The sequence below is a fragment of the Scyliorhinus torazame genome, chromosome 12, assembly GCF_047496885.1.
Source record: "Scyliorhinus torazame isolate Kashiwa2021f chromosome 12, sScyTor2.1, whole genome shotgun sequence".
In the NCBI taxonomy this organism is placed as follows: domain Eukaryota; kingdom Metazoa; phylum Chordata; class Chondrichthyes; order Carcharhiniformes; family Scyliorhinidae; genus Scyliorhinus; species Scyliorhinus torazame.
In genome coordinates this window covers 217,315,933-217,331,763 of record NC_092718.1, presented here as the reverse complement: position 1 = coordinate 217,331,763, position 15,831 = coordinate 217,315,933, and the positions used below count along the sequence as shown (strand labels likewise).

The following is a 15,831-nucleotide window of genomic DNA, read 5'->3' as shown; positions in this document are numbered from 1 at the left end:
CTCGAACTGCCTTTCTGCAGCTGTTATACTATCTCTAATTAATAATGCCACCCCCCCCCCACCTCTTTTACCACCCTCCCTAATCTTATTGAAACATCTATAACCAGGGACCTCCAACAACCATTTCTGCCCCTCTTCTATCCAAGTTTCCGTGATGGCCACCACATCGTAGTCCCAAGTACCGATCCATGCCTTAAGTTCACCCACCTTATTCCTGATGCTTCTTGCGTTGAAGTATCCACACTTCAACCCATCTCCGTGCCTGCAAGTACTCTCCTTTGTCAGTGTTCCCTTCCCCACTGCCTCATTACACGCTTTGGCGTCCTGAATATCGGCTACCTTAGTTGCTGGACTACAAATCCGGTTCCCATTCCCCTGCCAAATTAGTTTAAACCCTCCCGAAGAGTACTAGAAAACCTCCCTCCCAGGATATTGGTGCCCCTCTGGTTCAGATGCAACCCGTCCTGCTTGTACAAACCCACCTTCCCCAGAATGCGCTCCAATTATCCAAATACCTGAAGCCCTCCCTCCTACACCATTCCTGCAGCCACGTGTTCAACTGCACTCTCTCCCTATTTCTAGCCTCGCTATCACGTGGCACCGGCAACAAACCAGAGATGACAACTCTGTCTGTCCTGGCTTTTAACTTCCAGCCTAACTCCCTAAACTCATTTATTACCTCCACACCCCTTTTCCTACCTATGTCGTTGGTACCAATGTGCACCACGACTTCTGGCTGCTCACCCTCCCCCTTAAGGATCCTGAAGACACGATCCGAGACATCCCTGGCCCTGGCACCCGGGAGGCAACATACCTTCCGGGAGTCTCGCTCGTGACCATAGAATCTCCTATCTATTCCCCTAACCATTGAATCTCCTACAACTATTGCTTTTCTATTCTCCCCCCTTCCCTTCTGAGCCCCAGAGCCAGACTCAGTGCCAGAGACCTGGCCGCTAGGGCCTTCCCCCTGTAGGTCATCCCCCCCCAACAGCATCCAAAACGGTATACTTGTTTTGAAGGGGAACGGCCACGAGGGATCCCTGCACTTTCTGCCTGTTTGTTTTTTTCCCCCTGACTGTAACCCAGCTATTCTTATCCTGTACCTTGGGTGTGGTTACCTCCTTGTAACTCTTCTCAATCACCCCCTCTGCCTCCCGGATGATCCGAAGTTCATCCAGCTTCAGCTCCAGTTCCCTAACACGGTCTTTGAGGAGCTGAAGTTGGGTGCACTTCCCGCAGGTATAGTCAGTGGGGACACCGGTGGTATCCCTCACCACCCACATCCTACAGGAGGAGCATGTAACTGGCCTAGCCTCCATCCCCTCTTACCTGACAGAATATAGCTGCCCTGTGGACTAATTAGATCTCCGCCCTCCGACCCTGCTCCCAGTCAGCTACACTTTCTGTAAACTCCTGGCTCTCTTCGCACTCTTTGCGGAAATGTCGGAAACAAAATGAAAGGAGCACCTTACTCCCTCCTCACCTAACTCCCTCGGTCACCAAACTCTCACTATAGCACTCAAAAAGCACCAAATTCAGCACTCAGTGCAAAAAAAAACAGAAAAAAAAACAAAACCCACATAGATGGGATTAGGAATAGAATTTCACAATATGATGTCTGAACGCTCCTACATCAATATTGGATGGTAGGAACTGATGTACACCAAAACCTAGAGGAATGGGAGAAAGCACATAATGCCAGACAAGATTGCTTTGTTACCTCTTGCTGATGTGAATGCTGGTACCATGGAGACAGACCTCTGATCATAGTGACTACTGAAAGGTTATGCCTATTACCTGTCCACTATCCAGTTGGATAGCTCTTTTTTAAGTAGGCTCCCACAGTCCCTTCCTCTCTGGTTTATGATTTGGCAAACAATGAAAATTTTCCCTGTACTTTACATTGAATATTATTGTCTTCCTTTAAGATCTATGTGTTTCGTTCATGAACTATAATAGACTTGAACTCAGTTTTAAATTTATCTTTGCTTATATTAACATACTAGTATAGTACCATTTCATTTGGAATATTAGCTTGCATGTTACAGAATTAACAGTAATGAGGTTAAAATGCTTCTTCAGGATTATTTGTGCACAGGCTATAAAATACAGCTGAATTGTCATTGTAGAAATTATTTTGTGACCTTGGTGGGAACTGCCTTAAAATAGTTCTAACTTTGATAACATAATCCAGAGGCAGGAATACTGTGAGTCGCCAGTTAATGAATGAATCACTGTCCAGTTGTCCTTTTGTGTTGCAATCAAGCCTTGTTAAATGTTCATCAGAAACTTTATTATCTGTTCACGAAAGTTTGCATTCTTGATGTGATGACCATCAATTAGAAACAGTTTAGCATTTGAACTTTTTGTTGTTCATCTAGTTGAGATGTGGCTGTGCAGCAGGGCATGTGACTGGAGGATTGTTCGAGAGCAGGCAGGTGGGTGCCAGCAGTTTATGAAGTCTCTTTTGTTGTTTTCTTCAGTAAAAGCAAGTCCAGGTCGGCCCCGCAGATTTCCCCGAGCAAGGCTGCTGGTGGAGAGTTTTGTGTTGCTGCCACTTTTTCTTCATCGCGATCCTGGTTAATAGCCAACCCTGGCCTAAAGCGGGAGAAAGGTGAGTGCACTGGACAACTTTTAAACTCTCTTCTAGTGTCTCATTCGGCAAATCAGATAAAGATTTAAATTAAGGAAACCGACTCCAGTTTTGTGAATAAATGCAACTCAAAATGTTTTTTTTTCCCCCCCAATGTTTTTATCTTCTGTCTTGAAGGCACTGACTGGTCACCAATTATACACCAGGACTGTGTTGGCCTGCTGATTTGTTTTCTGTCCCACCACACCACACCCTGCCTGCCCTCTCTCCAACTACCTAAGTAATAAGACCAAACAGAGCACAGACAGAGAGGTAAACCCCAGGCCTTCCTGGGAGCAGGGAGGCCCTCATACTTGCCTGCTTCACATGGTCCATCATCGCTACCTTACACACTCCCCACCCACCCCCATTTCCCACCATCCCAGGATCGGAGTCACATCACTCCAGGGTGCTGGGACTGTGTCGGCGAGTCACTGTCGAGGGCAGCAGGTGATGATAACCTGCAGAGAGCTGAGCACCAGTGCTCTTCAATCTATGCCAGTCTGACTCCTGCCTGTTTGCTGAGTGCTCATTCACAGCCATCACCTGCGCGCGGTGTGCCCGGGGAGGGGGAGATGCCTGAAGAGATGGACCAAGGGTTCGGAGGTCGGCCCACATTGCAGAAGATAGTGACAGAGTCAGAACATTGTGAAATCATGAATGAACATCCCCACTTTTGACCTGATGTTGGAGGGATGGTCATTTATGATGCAGTCTAAAGACACTACCCCATGGAACTCCTGCAGCGATATTCTAGGGCTGAGATGATTGGCCTCCAATGACCACAACCATTTTCCTTTGTACTAGGTGTGACTCCACCTAGTGGACAATTTTTGCCTGATTCACATTGACTTCGATTTTGCTCGGGCCCCTTGATGCCACATCCGGTCAAATGTTGCCTTGATGTCCAAGACAGTCACTCTCCATTCACCTCTTAAATTCAATTATTTTGCCGTGTTTGGATCAAGACTGTAGTGAGCTCAATAGCAAAATGACCCTGGCAGAACCCAAGCTATTGTCAGTGAGCAGGTTATTGCTGAGTAAGAGCCATTTGATAGCACTTCCGACGACATCTTCCATCACTTTACTGATGATCAAGAATAGGCTGAAGGGCAGTAATTGGCCGGATTGAATTCCTCTTGCGTTTTATGGACAAGAGAGCTTTGATCAGATACACACCTTTGAACGGGAGCAATGACCTATTCTGAGTTGTGACTCCTGTGATTCTGTGAAAATTTGGATATGCATGAAGATCCATCGTACAAGACACCATCAAAGGGAATAAAAGAGTAGTATGGAAGGTAAGACAAATGAAGAAGTAGTCATCAAGTGATTTGAGACCCAAATACAAAGGTATCTCTTCCCATATGACTGAATACTCAGAGTGAAAGGTTAAAGTGCCAATTATCTTACAATATGTGAAATAGAAAAATCCCGCAAACTCCAAGTCAACCTTTCAGAACAGGACTTTTAGCCAAAAGCAGTTATATTGTATGCCAGCCACTTTTCTGTGTCTAATATCTTGTTAGGCTGTTCAATTCAGGAATAAAATGAACAAATGCTGGAAATACTTAACAGGTTAGGCAGCATCCATGAAAAACAGTGGGCTGGAGTCTTCCAAACTGGGACTCTGTCTCCACACCGGCGTAAAAACGGTGGAGTTTTATTCCCGAAATTCTGATTAAAAAGGTTGACCTAATTCAGTGCTCTGCAGGGGGCTAACAGGGACCCGGAGTACATATCGCAGCTTTAGCTGCGGATACAGGCCCCTGCACCTCTGGTTCGGCGGCTGCCTCCAGCGGCTGGTGCCGAGCTCCATGGCGTACTCGGAACGCGGAGCCACACCGAAAAATGAGACCCACCCCCGATCGTCCGCGCGCCCGAGCATCTAACCCCACAGATCTAACCCCCGGCTGCCTATAATGCCCCTTCCCCCCCCCCTCCCCCAGTCTCCGATCCCCCGCCCCCGACCAGGGCAGCCGCGGACTGAGTCCGTAGCTGCCACGGCAGCATCCCGACCGGCAATAGGTGGTAGTTCCACGCCGGCGAGAACTCAGCGGTCGGGAGCGGAGGATTGCTGGACGGGCCTCTGTCAATGGGCCCCCAGCCGCATGGCGTACTCCGCGGTCACGTCGATTTTCGGGGCCTGGAGAATCGCTGGATCAACATGGGCCTGATTACGGTGTGGAAGTAGATTCTCCGCCCCCAGGCCGAATGCAATTTCGGCAGGGAGCTGCAGAGAATCCATCCCAGTGTTAATGTTTCAGGTCGAGATGATTCTCCATCAGAATTTCCAGCAATTTTGTTTTTATTTTAGATTTCCAACAGTATTTTATTTTTGAGTTCAGTTTACATATCTTTCAGAGCTGATATCTAACCTCATGATTGTGAACATTCACATGTTGTTGAAATTATTTTATTACTGCATTTACTATCCCAAAACTTTGTGCATATATTCCGTCCTTAGATCAGTCGAAACAGTCAGTAGTGGATTCCCTGTTCATTATTAGTTGCTACGGTAACCTGGTGGAGCACACAATTGAGCCACGACCCGTCAACACCGTGCAGAAGATCAACGATGATACTCAGCTGGAGTTGTTAACATCTCCGCGAGCAAGCTGGTCTCTGGCCAGGTAAGATATTCAGACACTCCATGGATATGTCTGCGCCAACAGTGCCTGACCTACAAGTTTTGTTCTTAGGAATTTATAAATGTAACAGTTGTGCAGCCGCCCGACCACAAGTGGCACTTGTGATATTTAAGATGCTCCTCTCGGCAGGTCTTAAAAATGAAACTTTCTTGAAGAAACTCGTTGCAAAGACTGCACCTTTGACATAGCAAGCTGGTAGACATGGAAGGGACAATTTTAATATGTGGAATAGGCACTCAGCCTGGTGAACTCTTTTTGTTCATTCATTGGATGTGAGCTTCACTGGTTGGGCCAGCATTTATTGCCCATCCTTAATTGCCCATGAGGGGGCAGTTAAGAATCAACCACATTGCTGTGGGTCAGGAGTCACAGGTAGGCCAGACCAGGTAAGGATGGCAGATTTCCTTCCCGAAAGGACATTAGTGAACCAGATGGGTTGTTACGACAATTGGCAATGGTTGGGAAGTGGTGTTCAGTAGTGACTGATGCTGGGATCACCGTGGTTTAATATTTACACAAACCAGAATCTGAAGGACAATATCAAGTTTACAGGTACTACCAAACTGACACCAAATTCTGAAAAACACTGTGATACATTACAAGACGACGAGAACAATCTTACAGATTGAGCATATAAATGGCAAATTAATTTCATTGGAGGTATGTTTTCGGCACAGCATTTTTGTAGGAAGAATAAGGAGGCCACCTTGTAAAATAAGATTCTAAATAGGGTAGAGGAGCAAAGGGATCAGGGGTACAGCTTCACGAACCATTAAAAATCATGACACAGGTTCACAAAGCCATAAATAGTCCTAACATTGTACTGAGGTTCATTTCTAAAGGAATAGAATTCAAAAGCAAAGAAATTATATGACAACCCTGACAAGACCCACGGCGATGACCCCTGTGGGGCTCAGGGAATATGAACTCCCCCACTGAGGGGCGGAGACCTAGCAGCTGGGGCTCGAGCACCAGGTACTTAAAAGATGGCCTGGATTGGGACAAGCATGATCACTAGTCCCGGCTGGGACTTATGTGCTGTATGCCATGTTGCAGCCTTTACTTTTGTTTGCCTAAATAAACCTTCGTTGTTTCACCTTCTCGGGACCCTGAAGATATTATACTGGCGACGAGGAAAATCTACAGCTGCGATTCTGGGCTTCCGTACCGCGTTTGAATTCCTCAGCACACGAGCATGGTCAGAGAAAGTTTAAAACTGCTGCTTTTAGGGAGATTTGAGGCTTTCAACACAGGCATAGATGATTGGGCCCAGTGTGCTGAGCTGATGCAGTATTTCTCTCAGGCAAATGCAATTACAGGAGGCGACTGACAAAAGGTAATACTGTCTGCCTGTGGAGCCCCAGATTCGAAGACCGTTGATGAGTTGGTAGCACTTGTTGTAGACCATTACAACCCCGAACCGTTGATGATAGTACAGAGGTACAGATTCAACATGGCCGGGTGAACCTGGCCAAACATTGTGACTATGAGATGTTGCGAGACAGCATTGTGTGTGGCATAAACAACATGGCGACCCTACGTAAGTTGTTGGCAAAAATATTTTGGACTTAAAAAAGGCCATAGAATTATCCTTCTCATGTGGAAATGCAGGTAAGGGAGTCCAGGAACTCGAAGGCTTCATTGCCGTACCGGCCTCCCCGAACAGGCGCCAAAATGTGGCGGCTAGGGGCTTGTCACAGTAACTTCATTGAAGCCTACTTGTGACAATATTTACACAAACCAGCATGGTAGCACAAGTGGATAGCACTGTGGCTTCGCAGCGCCAGGGTCCCAGGTTTGATTTCCCCGCTGGGTCACTGTCTGCGGAGTCTGCACGTTCTCTCCGTGTCTGTGTGAGTTTCCTCCGGGGCGCTCCGGTTTCCTCCCACAGTCCATAGACGTGCAGGTTAGGTGGATTGGCCATGATAAATTGCCCTTAGTGACTAAAAAGGTTAGGAGGCGTTATTGGGTTACGGGGATAGGGTGGAAGTGAGAGTTTAAGTGGGTCGGTGCAGACTCGATGGGCCAAATGGCTTCCTTCTGCACTGTATGTTCTAAGTTTTAATAAGTGATTATTATTATTATTATTATTATTGATACGGAGGATGACTCACAATTATGCTGCACCTGTGGTCGCAGGAACTGTCGGGACCAGGAACGCCAGACTGTCAGCAAACACATCGCCCTGGTCGGAGGTCACATCTATCAAGAACCCGGATGAAGCACTTAGCACAACCCGATGAAGATGATTGCATACAACTAAATTGCATTACGGCATCAAAAGTAGCCCTCATCAAGATCACCATTCATGTAAATGGCCACCCACTAGAGATTAAAATCGACAAAGGGGCTGCTGTCTCAGTCATTGGGCAACAAACATACTGGAAAGTGTACAGGGGTCCAACACCTGGGCCGAAGGGACAGTAAGGCATGATTAGCGACATTTACTGGAGAGCCTTTGTCCATCATTGGGACAATGGTGACTCCGGTTGCTGACGGGAGGCAATCAGTTCGCCTGGCACTGAGAGTGGCTCAGGGTCCCAGAGGCTCCACCTAGCTTGGAGAAGATCTTTAAAATGGGTTCAGGCGCGTTGTACAAGGTCCTGGGAAAATACTCATAGAGGCTTTCCATGAAGGGTTGGAGAAAATAAAGGGAGCAATGGCCAAAATTTACGAGGGTCCAGAAGCCCAACCCAAGTATTTTAGGGCTCGCCTGGTTCCATATGCCCTGCTGTCGAAAGTGGATGACGAGCTGAGCCGGTTGGAAAACCCGGGGATTATTTGCCTAGTTCAGTTCACAGAGTGAGCAGCACCATTAGTCCCGGTGCTGCAGCCAGACAAGACCACCTGTCTGTGTGGCGATTAAAATGACGGTGAACAAGGCCTCATTGGACGGGTACCTAGTGCCACCTGTGGAGATCCTTTATGCAAAGTTGGTTGGGGGCCCATTCTTTCTCCAAGTTGGATGTGAGCCATGCACATCTCCAGTTGGAATTGGATACGCCATCCAGGAAAGATGTGACCGTAAATACCCACAGGGGACTGTATGAATACACCAGGCTTCTATTTGGAGTATCATCTGCCTGTGCAATCTTCCAGCGAGTTAGGGGAGCATCTATCAAGGGTTCCGAAGGTGGCGATCTATGCCTTGATTACCGGAGCCACCGGGAAGGAACGGCTAGATAATTTAGAGGAAGTCCTCTACCATTTCTCTGAGGCAGGCGTCTGTCTAAAAAGGGACAAGTGCGTCTTCCAGGCGAAAGAGGTCACATCCCTGAGGTACCAGGTACACGAGGACCATTTTCACCCAGTGGAGGAGAAGGTTCGAGCTATCAAGCGGGCCCCCACACCAGAGAATATGACAGAGCTACGGTCATTCGTAGGGCTCATGAACTATTACAAAACTACAGTCAGAATCTGGCAACCATATTGGCACCACTACATGCACTTCAAAAGAAACATCAGAAATGTGCATGGAGGGCACTACAAGAAGAGGCATTTGCCAATGTAAAACGATAACTGTCGCCCTCTAGGCTGCTAACACATTACAACATAACCACGTGTGATGCCTCCCCATATGGCAGCACGACGATATTGTCCCATCGAATGGACAATGGAACGGAGAGATCAATAGCCTATCCGCCGAGAATCTTGGCTGATGCAGAGCCGCAAGTAAGCTCGGTTTGAAAAGGAAGGAGTGGCCGTGATCTGCGCAGTCAAAAAGTTCCATAAATATATTCATGTTCATGGGCGGCACTTTGCAATCATCACGGACCACAAACCATTACTCAGTCTTATCAAAGAAGACAAGGCAATGCCACCGATAGCGTTGGCCAGAACCCAGCGATGAGCACTATCGTTGGCAGTGTATCAATGTGCCTTTGGATATCACCTGGGTACACAAATTGCGCACATGGATGCACAGAACTGACTCCATTGCTGACATGCCCCTCTTCCCTGCCAGTAGAGGACAAAGTCGTGTTAGCTAAATTTTATGGACACCTTACCGGTCGCAACCTCACAAATTCATGTGTGGATGCAATAGGACCCTATGTTGGCAAAGTTGCACCACTGCGTCCTACATGAGGTTTACAGGGGAAACTGCCTGAAGAATTGCAGGTTGTCACAACTAAGCAACAGGAGCTTGCGGTGAAGACTGCATTCCCCTGTGGGGAGCCTGTGTACTGGTCCCGAGGCAAAACAGGAAAGCCATACTGCAGGCCCTGCACAAGGGATGCCCGGGATGTCCAAAATGAAGATGCTCGCCAGAGGTTACATGTAGTGGCCGGGGCTCGATGAGGGCATCGAGAGGTATGGCATTACAAGAGCATCAAAAGCTCCTGCCATCAGCCTCACCTCACCCTGGGAGTGGCCAGGCTAGCCCTGGATGTGATTATACCGACGCCCACTCAGAATAGATGGACGTCTACCGGATGCCATCCACCACTTCTCGGACCACCATTGAGAAGCTAAGCCAGTCGTTTGGTATTGCTGATAATGGCACCCCTTTCACCAGCAAGGAATTCTCCAAGTTCCTGCAGGCGAATGGAGGGAAACACTTCGGACAGCCCCTTGCCACCCTTCTTCACATGGCCTGGCTGAGCGGTACAAATTTTTAAGAGGGGCATAAAGAAACAAGCCACTGGGTGCATTGAGATGAAATTGCCCCGTTTTCTCTTCACCTATTGGGCCGCACCACATATAATGACCGGGTAGCACTGGCAGAATTACTGATGGGCCAAACCCGTCTAAGCCTAACTTTTCCCAATCTTGGTGGGAAGGTGGAGAAAATCAAGTCCTCCAGAGAAATTACCATGACCACCGGAAAGAGGACAGAGGGCTCAAGCCAGGGGATACCCTGTATGTCCGCAACTTGGGGATAGTGCCCGATGGACACTGGGCACTGGAGTAGAGAGGTCTCTTGTATGGTCAAAATCAAGGAACGCAAGGAACTTATGGGGTCAGAGGAGACGCAGGCCGTGGAGCTGAAGCGCAAGTGGGAGGAGGAGCTGGAAGGAGAGATAGAGGATGGTCTCTGGGCGGACGCATTGAGTAGAGTCAACGCGTCCGCAACATGTGCCAGGCTCCGCCTGATACAATTTAAGGTTGTTCACCGGGCTCACATGACAGTGGCTCGGATGAGCAGATTCTTTGGGGTGGAAGACAGATGTGCAAAATGTGCGGGAGGACCAGCGAACCATGTCCACATGTTCTGGGCATGTCCGAAGCTTAGGGGATTTTGGCAGGGGTTTGCAGATGTCATGTCCACGGTGTTAAAAACAAGGGTGGCGCTGAGTCCAGAGGTGGCGATTTTCGGGGTGTCGGAAGACCCGGGAATCCAGGAGGAGAAAGAGGCAGACGTTCCGGCCTTTGCTTCCCTGGTAGCCCGGAGACGGTTACTATTAGCTTGGAGGGACTCAAAGCCCCCGAAGTCGGACACCTGGCTATCGGACATGGCTAGCTTTCTCTGTTTGGAGAAAATCAAGTTTGCCTTGAGAGGGTCACTGTTAGGGTTCACCCAGAGGTGGCAACCGTTCGTCGACTTCTTTGCGGAAAATTAAGCGTCAGCAGAAGGGGGGGGGGGTGGTAGTTTAGCTTAGAGTAGGGGGTTAATAAAGGTGGGCCTGTAAGGGAGGGAGATGGCTTTTGCACTATGTTTATAGTTTCATGTACATTGTTTATTGTGTTGTTATAATACCAAAAAATACCTCAATAAAATGTTTATTAAAAAAAAAATCAAGGAACGGATGGTATGCAAACATGTGGACCATCTCAAAGGCAGGAAACCCGCACCAGAGTCAGCCCCGTCAGATAAATCAGTCCTATGTCCCTCTTTCCCAGCATGCATGGGCCAAGGTGCAATATTCTTCAAGGGCTAGGACACAGATATGCACAAGATGGAGGATTCTGGGTCAGAATGGAGACAGAAGCATAGTCTCGGATGACAGTTTAGCCAGGGAGAGACTGCCGACAGGATTACCCCAGACCAGTCATTCAACAGGCCCCTTGCAATGGCTGCAATCTGGCTGATGTATGGAGGGTGGGGCAGGTATTCCATTCGGGGTTGGATATGAAAACGAGTGGGGGTGACAATGTTGATCAATATGAGGGTGGCTTTTGAGGAGGGAATTATAGTGACAGGCCCTGCCTGGATTTGTGATGGTGGGTGGGAGGTAGGAGGGGATGCTCGTGGTGCTGGTGAATGTGTATGGGATGAGGTGGTGTTTTTGAGGCAGGTGTTGGTGAAGATTCCGCACCGGCTGATTATGGGGGGATTTTAATAGGGTGCTGAATCCTAGGTTCGACAGGTCATGTCCCAGGTCCCTGAAGGTGTCGGCAATGGCAAAGGAGCTGTTGGGGTTTATGGAACGCATGGGAGGGGCAGACCCTTTGCGGTTTGAGAGGCCGAGGGTGAAGGAATGTTCGTACTCCTCACACATCCACCAGGTGCACTACCAGATTGACTTCTTTGTCCTGGATAAGAAGCTGTTGGCGGGGGTGGTTGGATCCGAGTATTCGGCAATCGTGGTGTCTGACCACGCACCGCATTGGGTGGATTTATGGTTGCAAAGGGGAGACCCCAATGGCCATAGTGGAGGTTGGACGTGGGGTTATTGGCGGATAAGAATGTTTTCAAGCTGGTTGTGGCGATGGATGCAGAGAAACCTTTCAATCGGGTGGAGTGGGCGTATTTATTCGAGCTGCTGGGATAGTTTGGGTTTGGGCGGGAATTTGTGGACTGGGTTCGGCTGTTGCATAAGGCCCTGAAGGCGAGTGTTCAGACTAACAGGGTCAGCTCGGAGTACCTTGGGTTGCACTGAGGACGAGACAGGGGTGTCCGCTCTCCCTGCTGCCTTTTACCCTGCCGATTGAGCCCTTGGCAATGGCGCTAAGAGACTCGAGGGAATAGAAGGGTATTGAGCAGGGCGAGGGGAGGGGGGGGCGGTCTTTTCAGGGTGTAAGCTCAAATAGGAAAAAGATATTCCCAATTCATGTCTGGGGACAGGAGAGGAGTTTTGGGGGGAGGGGGGTGAGCTGCCGTTTCGGTTGGTATGGGCGGGTTTTCGTTACATTGCGATACAAGTGGCGCGGAGTTGAGCCCAGCTGTTTAAGATGAATTTGGTGTGGTAGGTGGAGGGAATGAGGTCAGAATTTGAGAGTTAGGATGTGCTGCCATTGTCTTTGGCTGCTAGGGTCCAGACAGTAAAGATGACGGTGTTACCAAAGTTTTTGTTTGTGTTTCAGAACCTCCCGGTCTTTGCCCATGTCCTTTTTTACGAAGGTTGATGGGATGATTTTGAGGTTCCTGATGGTGGCTAAGGCGCCATAGTCTAGGAGGGTGGAAGGGTGTTCTCGGAGAAGTGTAGATGGTTCTGGGGAGGGGGGGTGGTTAACATTGCCTTACTATTGGGCAGCAAACATTGCAATAGCTAGGAAATGGGTGATGGAAGAGCGGTCGGTGTGGGGGCGGATGGAGGCAGCCTCGTGGAAAGGGACCAGTTTGAGGGCACTTTTGCTATCGCGCCTCCTGTTCTTGCCATCCAGGTACTCCACAAGTCCGGTGGTGAGGGTGTGGAACCACTGCCAGCAGCATTTTGGAGTGTCAAAGGATCTGAGAATGGCTTTTCCTTCCCTGATAGCCCCGAGATGGATTTTGTTGTGCTGGCTGGACTCGGAGCCGCCGAGTACAGGAGTAAGGGTGAGCAATTTGGCAGAGTTGCTGCACCTACAGAAAATCAAGTTCGCCATTAGGGGGGCAGAGGAGGGATTCACCTCGAGGTGGAAGCTGGTCATTGACTTCTTAAAGAGTATTGAGTCGTCAGCGGGAGGGGCGGGGTTCTTTTTTCTGTTCAGATTGGGTTAAAAGTTAAAAGAAGGGGTGCAGGTGCCAGAGAGACAGCGGGTAGAGTGGGGTGGGGGGAGATGGTTTTGAGGGGGGGGGGGTGTAAGGATGTTTAGGCTGTTTGCTGTTGCCACAGTTGGTTTTGGTGTTTTTGTTTCTTCTTTGTTTTGTGCATATTTGAAAATGCCTCCAATAAAATGTTTTTTTTAAAAAAACAAATGATGCAAAGGTATTGAAGTTCTCTCCCTAGATCAAGTTGCACTTTGAGGTGCTCCCATACAATTGTGATACATGTGATATTCACTGTATAAGTTCAGTGTGAGTCATGTAGCCCAAGGGGGTTCTATGCAATTCCTCTCACCTCAGCTCACTGTGGCCGAAAGGTCTTATAATAATAATAATCTTTATCAGTGTCACAAGTAGGTTTACATTAACACTACAATGAAGTTACTGTGAAAATCCCCTAGTCGCCACACTCCAGCACCTATTCGGGTACAGAGGGAGAATTCAGAAAGTCCAATTCACTTAATGAGCACATCTTTCAGGACTTGTGGGAGGAAACCGGAGCATCTGGAGGAAACCCATGCAGACACGGGGAGAACGTGCATACTCCGCACAGACAGTGAACCAAGCTGGAATCGAAACTGGGACCCTGGCACTGTGAAGCAACAGTGCTAATCACTCTGCAACCATGCCACCCACAGCGACCTTCCGCATTGCGCCTCTGCAGTGGTTGCCTCAATCTTTAGTGCATCCCTCTGCATGTAGTCCTGGACTTTGGAATGTTCCAGTCTGCAACACTCAGTGGTGGTCAGCTCTTTGCGTTGGAAGACCAACAAATGTCGGCAGACCAAAGGGCGTCTTTCATCGTAGCTGATAATCCTCCAACAACAGTTCATGTCTCTCATGGTGTGCGACCTTGGGAACAGCCCTCAGAGTCCTGCATCATGGAGCTGCTTGGGCTGAACATTGACAAAAACCACCTCCTCTCTCTCCAGATATTCTTTGAAAAGGCACGTTCCACAAATAGATGGACACGGTCTCTTCCCCACCACAGTCACCCGATGGCAATGTGCGGATGGGGTGAGACCTCTGATGTGTAGGAAGGATCTGACTGGGAGGGCCTTTCTCATTACCAGCCAAGTCAGGCCAAGGTGCTTGTTTGAAAGTTCTGGTGATGAGGCATTCTGCCAAATTACTTCGACAGTCTGCTCATGGAACCACCCGACAGGATCCACCATCTCCTTTTCTCGAAGAGCCTCTAGGATGTCACGTGCAGACCAGTGTCTGATGGATTTGTGGTTGAAGGTGTTTCCCTGCATAATTTTTTCCATGAGGGACAGGTGGCATAGCGTGGACCAACTACTTGGAGCATTCCGAGGCAGCGTGCCCAGACCACCCTTCCAAACACCGGGGATAAGTAGAACCACAACACATAGTGACACTTGGTGTTTGCGTAACAAGGATCTACGCACAGTTTGATGCAGCCGCACACAAAGGTGGCCATCAGTATTAGGGCGAAGCTGGGCACATGTTTTCCACCTTTATCTGGAAGTTTATACATCGTGTTGCTTTGAACACGATCCATTTTCACCCTCCAGATGAAACAGAAAATGGCTCTCAGGCGATTGCCACAGCACAGGAGTTAGGAACGGGCCAGACCTGTGCCACATACAGCAACACCGAGAGAGCATTGCACCTGATTTCCAGGTTCTTACCTGCAATGCTTTAAATCCCGTACAGCTAACATGCCATGATGGCCATAGCTATGTGAGCTGGCCACAGCTACAACCACAAGTCATGCAACAGTAGCCACTTTTTGTTTTGAAAATGATGAAGTGTGTTCCCCAATTTTGAACTCTCTCTGTTCTACATAGATTGGCAGTGTCCACCTTTGATGGTGGGCTACTGGAGGACCTCCTATTGGTCTGCCTGCACATGGAGCCCACCCTGCATCCTTAATTGGATGGCAAGTGTGCTCCCTGGCCTCGGACTGGATCTCTTTAAAATCACATCACTTCTCTGATGCTGACATAGTGCAGGGTCAGAACCTGGAAATGCTTCCAACATCAGGGTCCTGACCCCAAAACGAAAATCCAGCCTATAAAATGTTGGTTAGACCACTTTTAGAGAATTGTTCTCAGTTCTAGTCATCATATTTATAAAAAATGATAGATAGACATGGGCAAGTTGCAAAAAATAACTTGCAAGGATGATAACAGATTTGGGACGTGAAAATTGAACAGGCTGAGACGGTTTTCTTTAAGAAGGGGAGGCTGAGGCTTGAACTAATTGGGGTCTTTAATGTTAGAAGGGGACTGGGAGGATAGATCATGAGAAAATCTTTCCACTTACGGGGAAATTAAAAACTAGTGGACATAAGTGTAAGACAGTCACTAATGAATGTAATAAGGAATGCAGGAGAAACGTATTTACCCAGAGAGTGATTAGAATGTGGAACTTTCTCCCAAATGTTTCAGGGCAGAAACTTTGATGCATTTAAGGGGAAGCTATTTAAGTTCCTAAGGAAGAAAGAACTAGAATGATATACTGATAGATGAGGTGAGCTGGAGTACTCATGTGGAGCATAAACTCCAGCAGAGATCAGTTGGACTAAATGGGCTGTTTCTGTACATTCTATGTAACAGGGAGGGGCTGAGGCTAACTTTTCAGCCACAAGATAAACTTGCAGGCCTGACCTGCTT

General features: G+C 48.3%; 1 protein-coding gene across 5 annotated transcripts in view; it reads left to right on the top strand.

The window, feature by feature from the left end:
- bcas3 (BCAS3 microtubule associated cell migration factor) overlaps window positions 1-15,831 on the top strand; it is a 1,250,799-nt gene that overhangs the window by 640,018 nt on the left and 594,950 nt on the right. For all 5 annotated transcript variants that reach the window (XM_072469937.1, XM_072469940.1, XM_072469936.1 and 2 more), the window contains exons 17-18: window positions 2,484-2,614; window positions 5,100-5,265. In XM_072469937.1, the coding sequence (XP_072326038.1) occupies window positions 2,484-2,614; window positions 5,100-5,265 (297 nt within the window). The remainder of the gene's footprint in view (window positions 1-2,483; window positions 2,615-5,099; window positions 5,266-15,831) is intronic.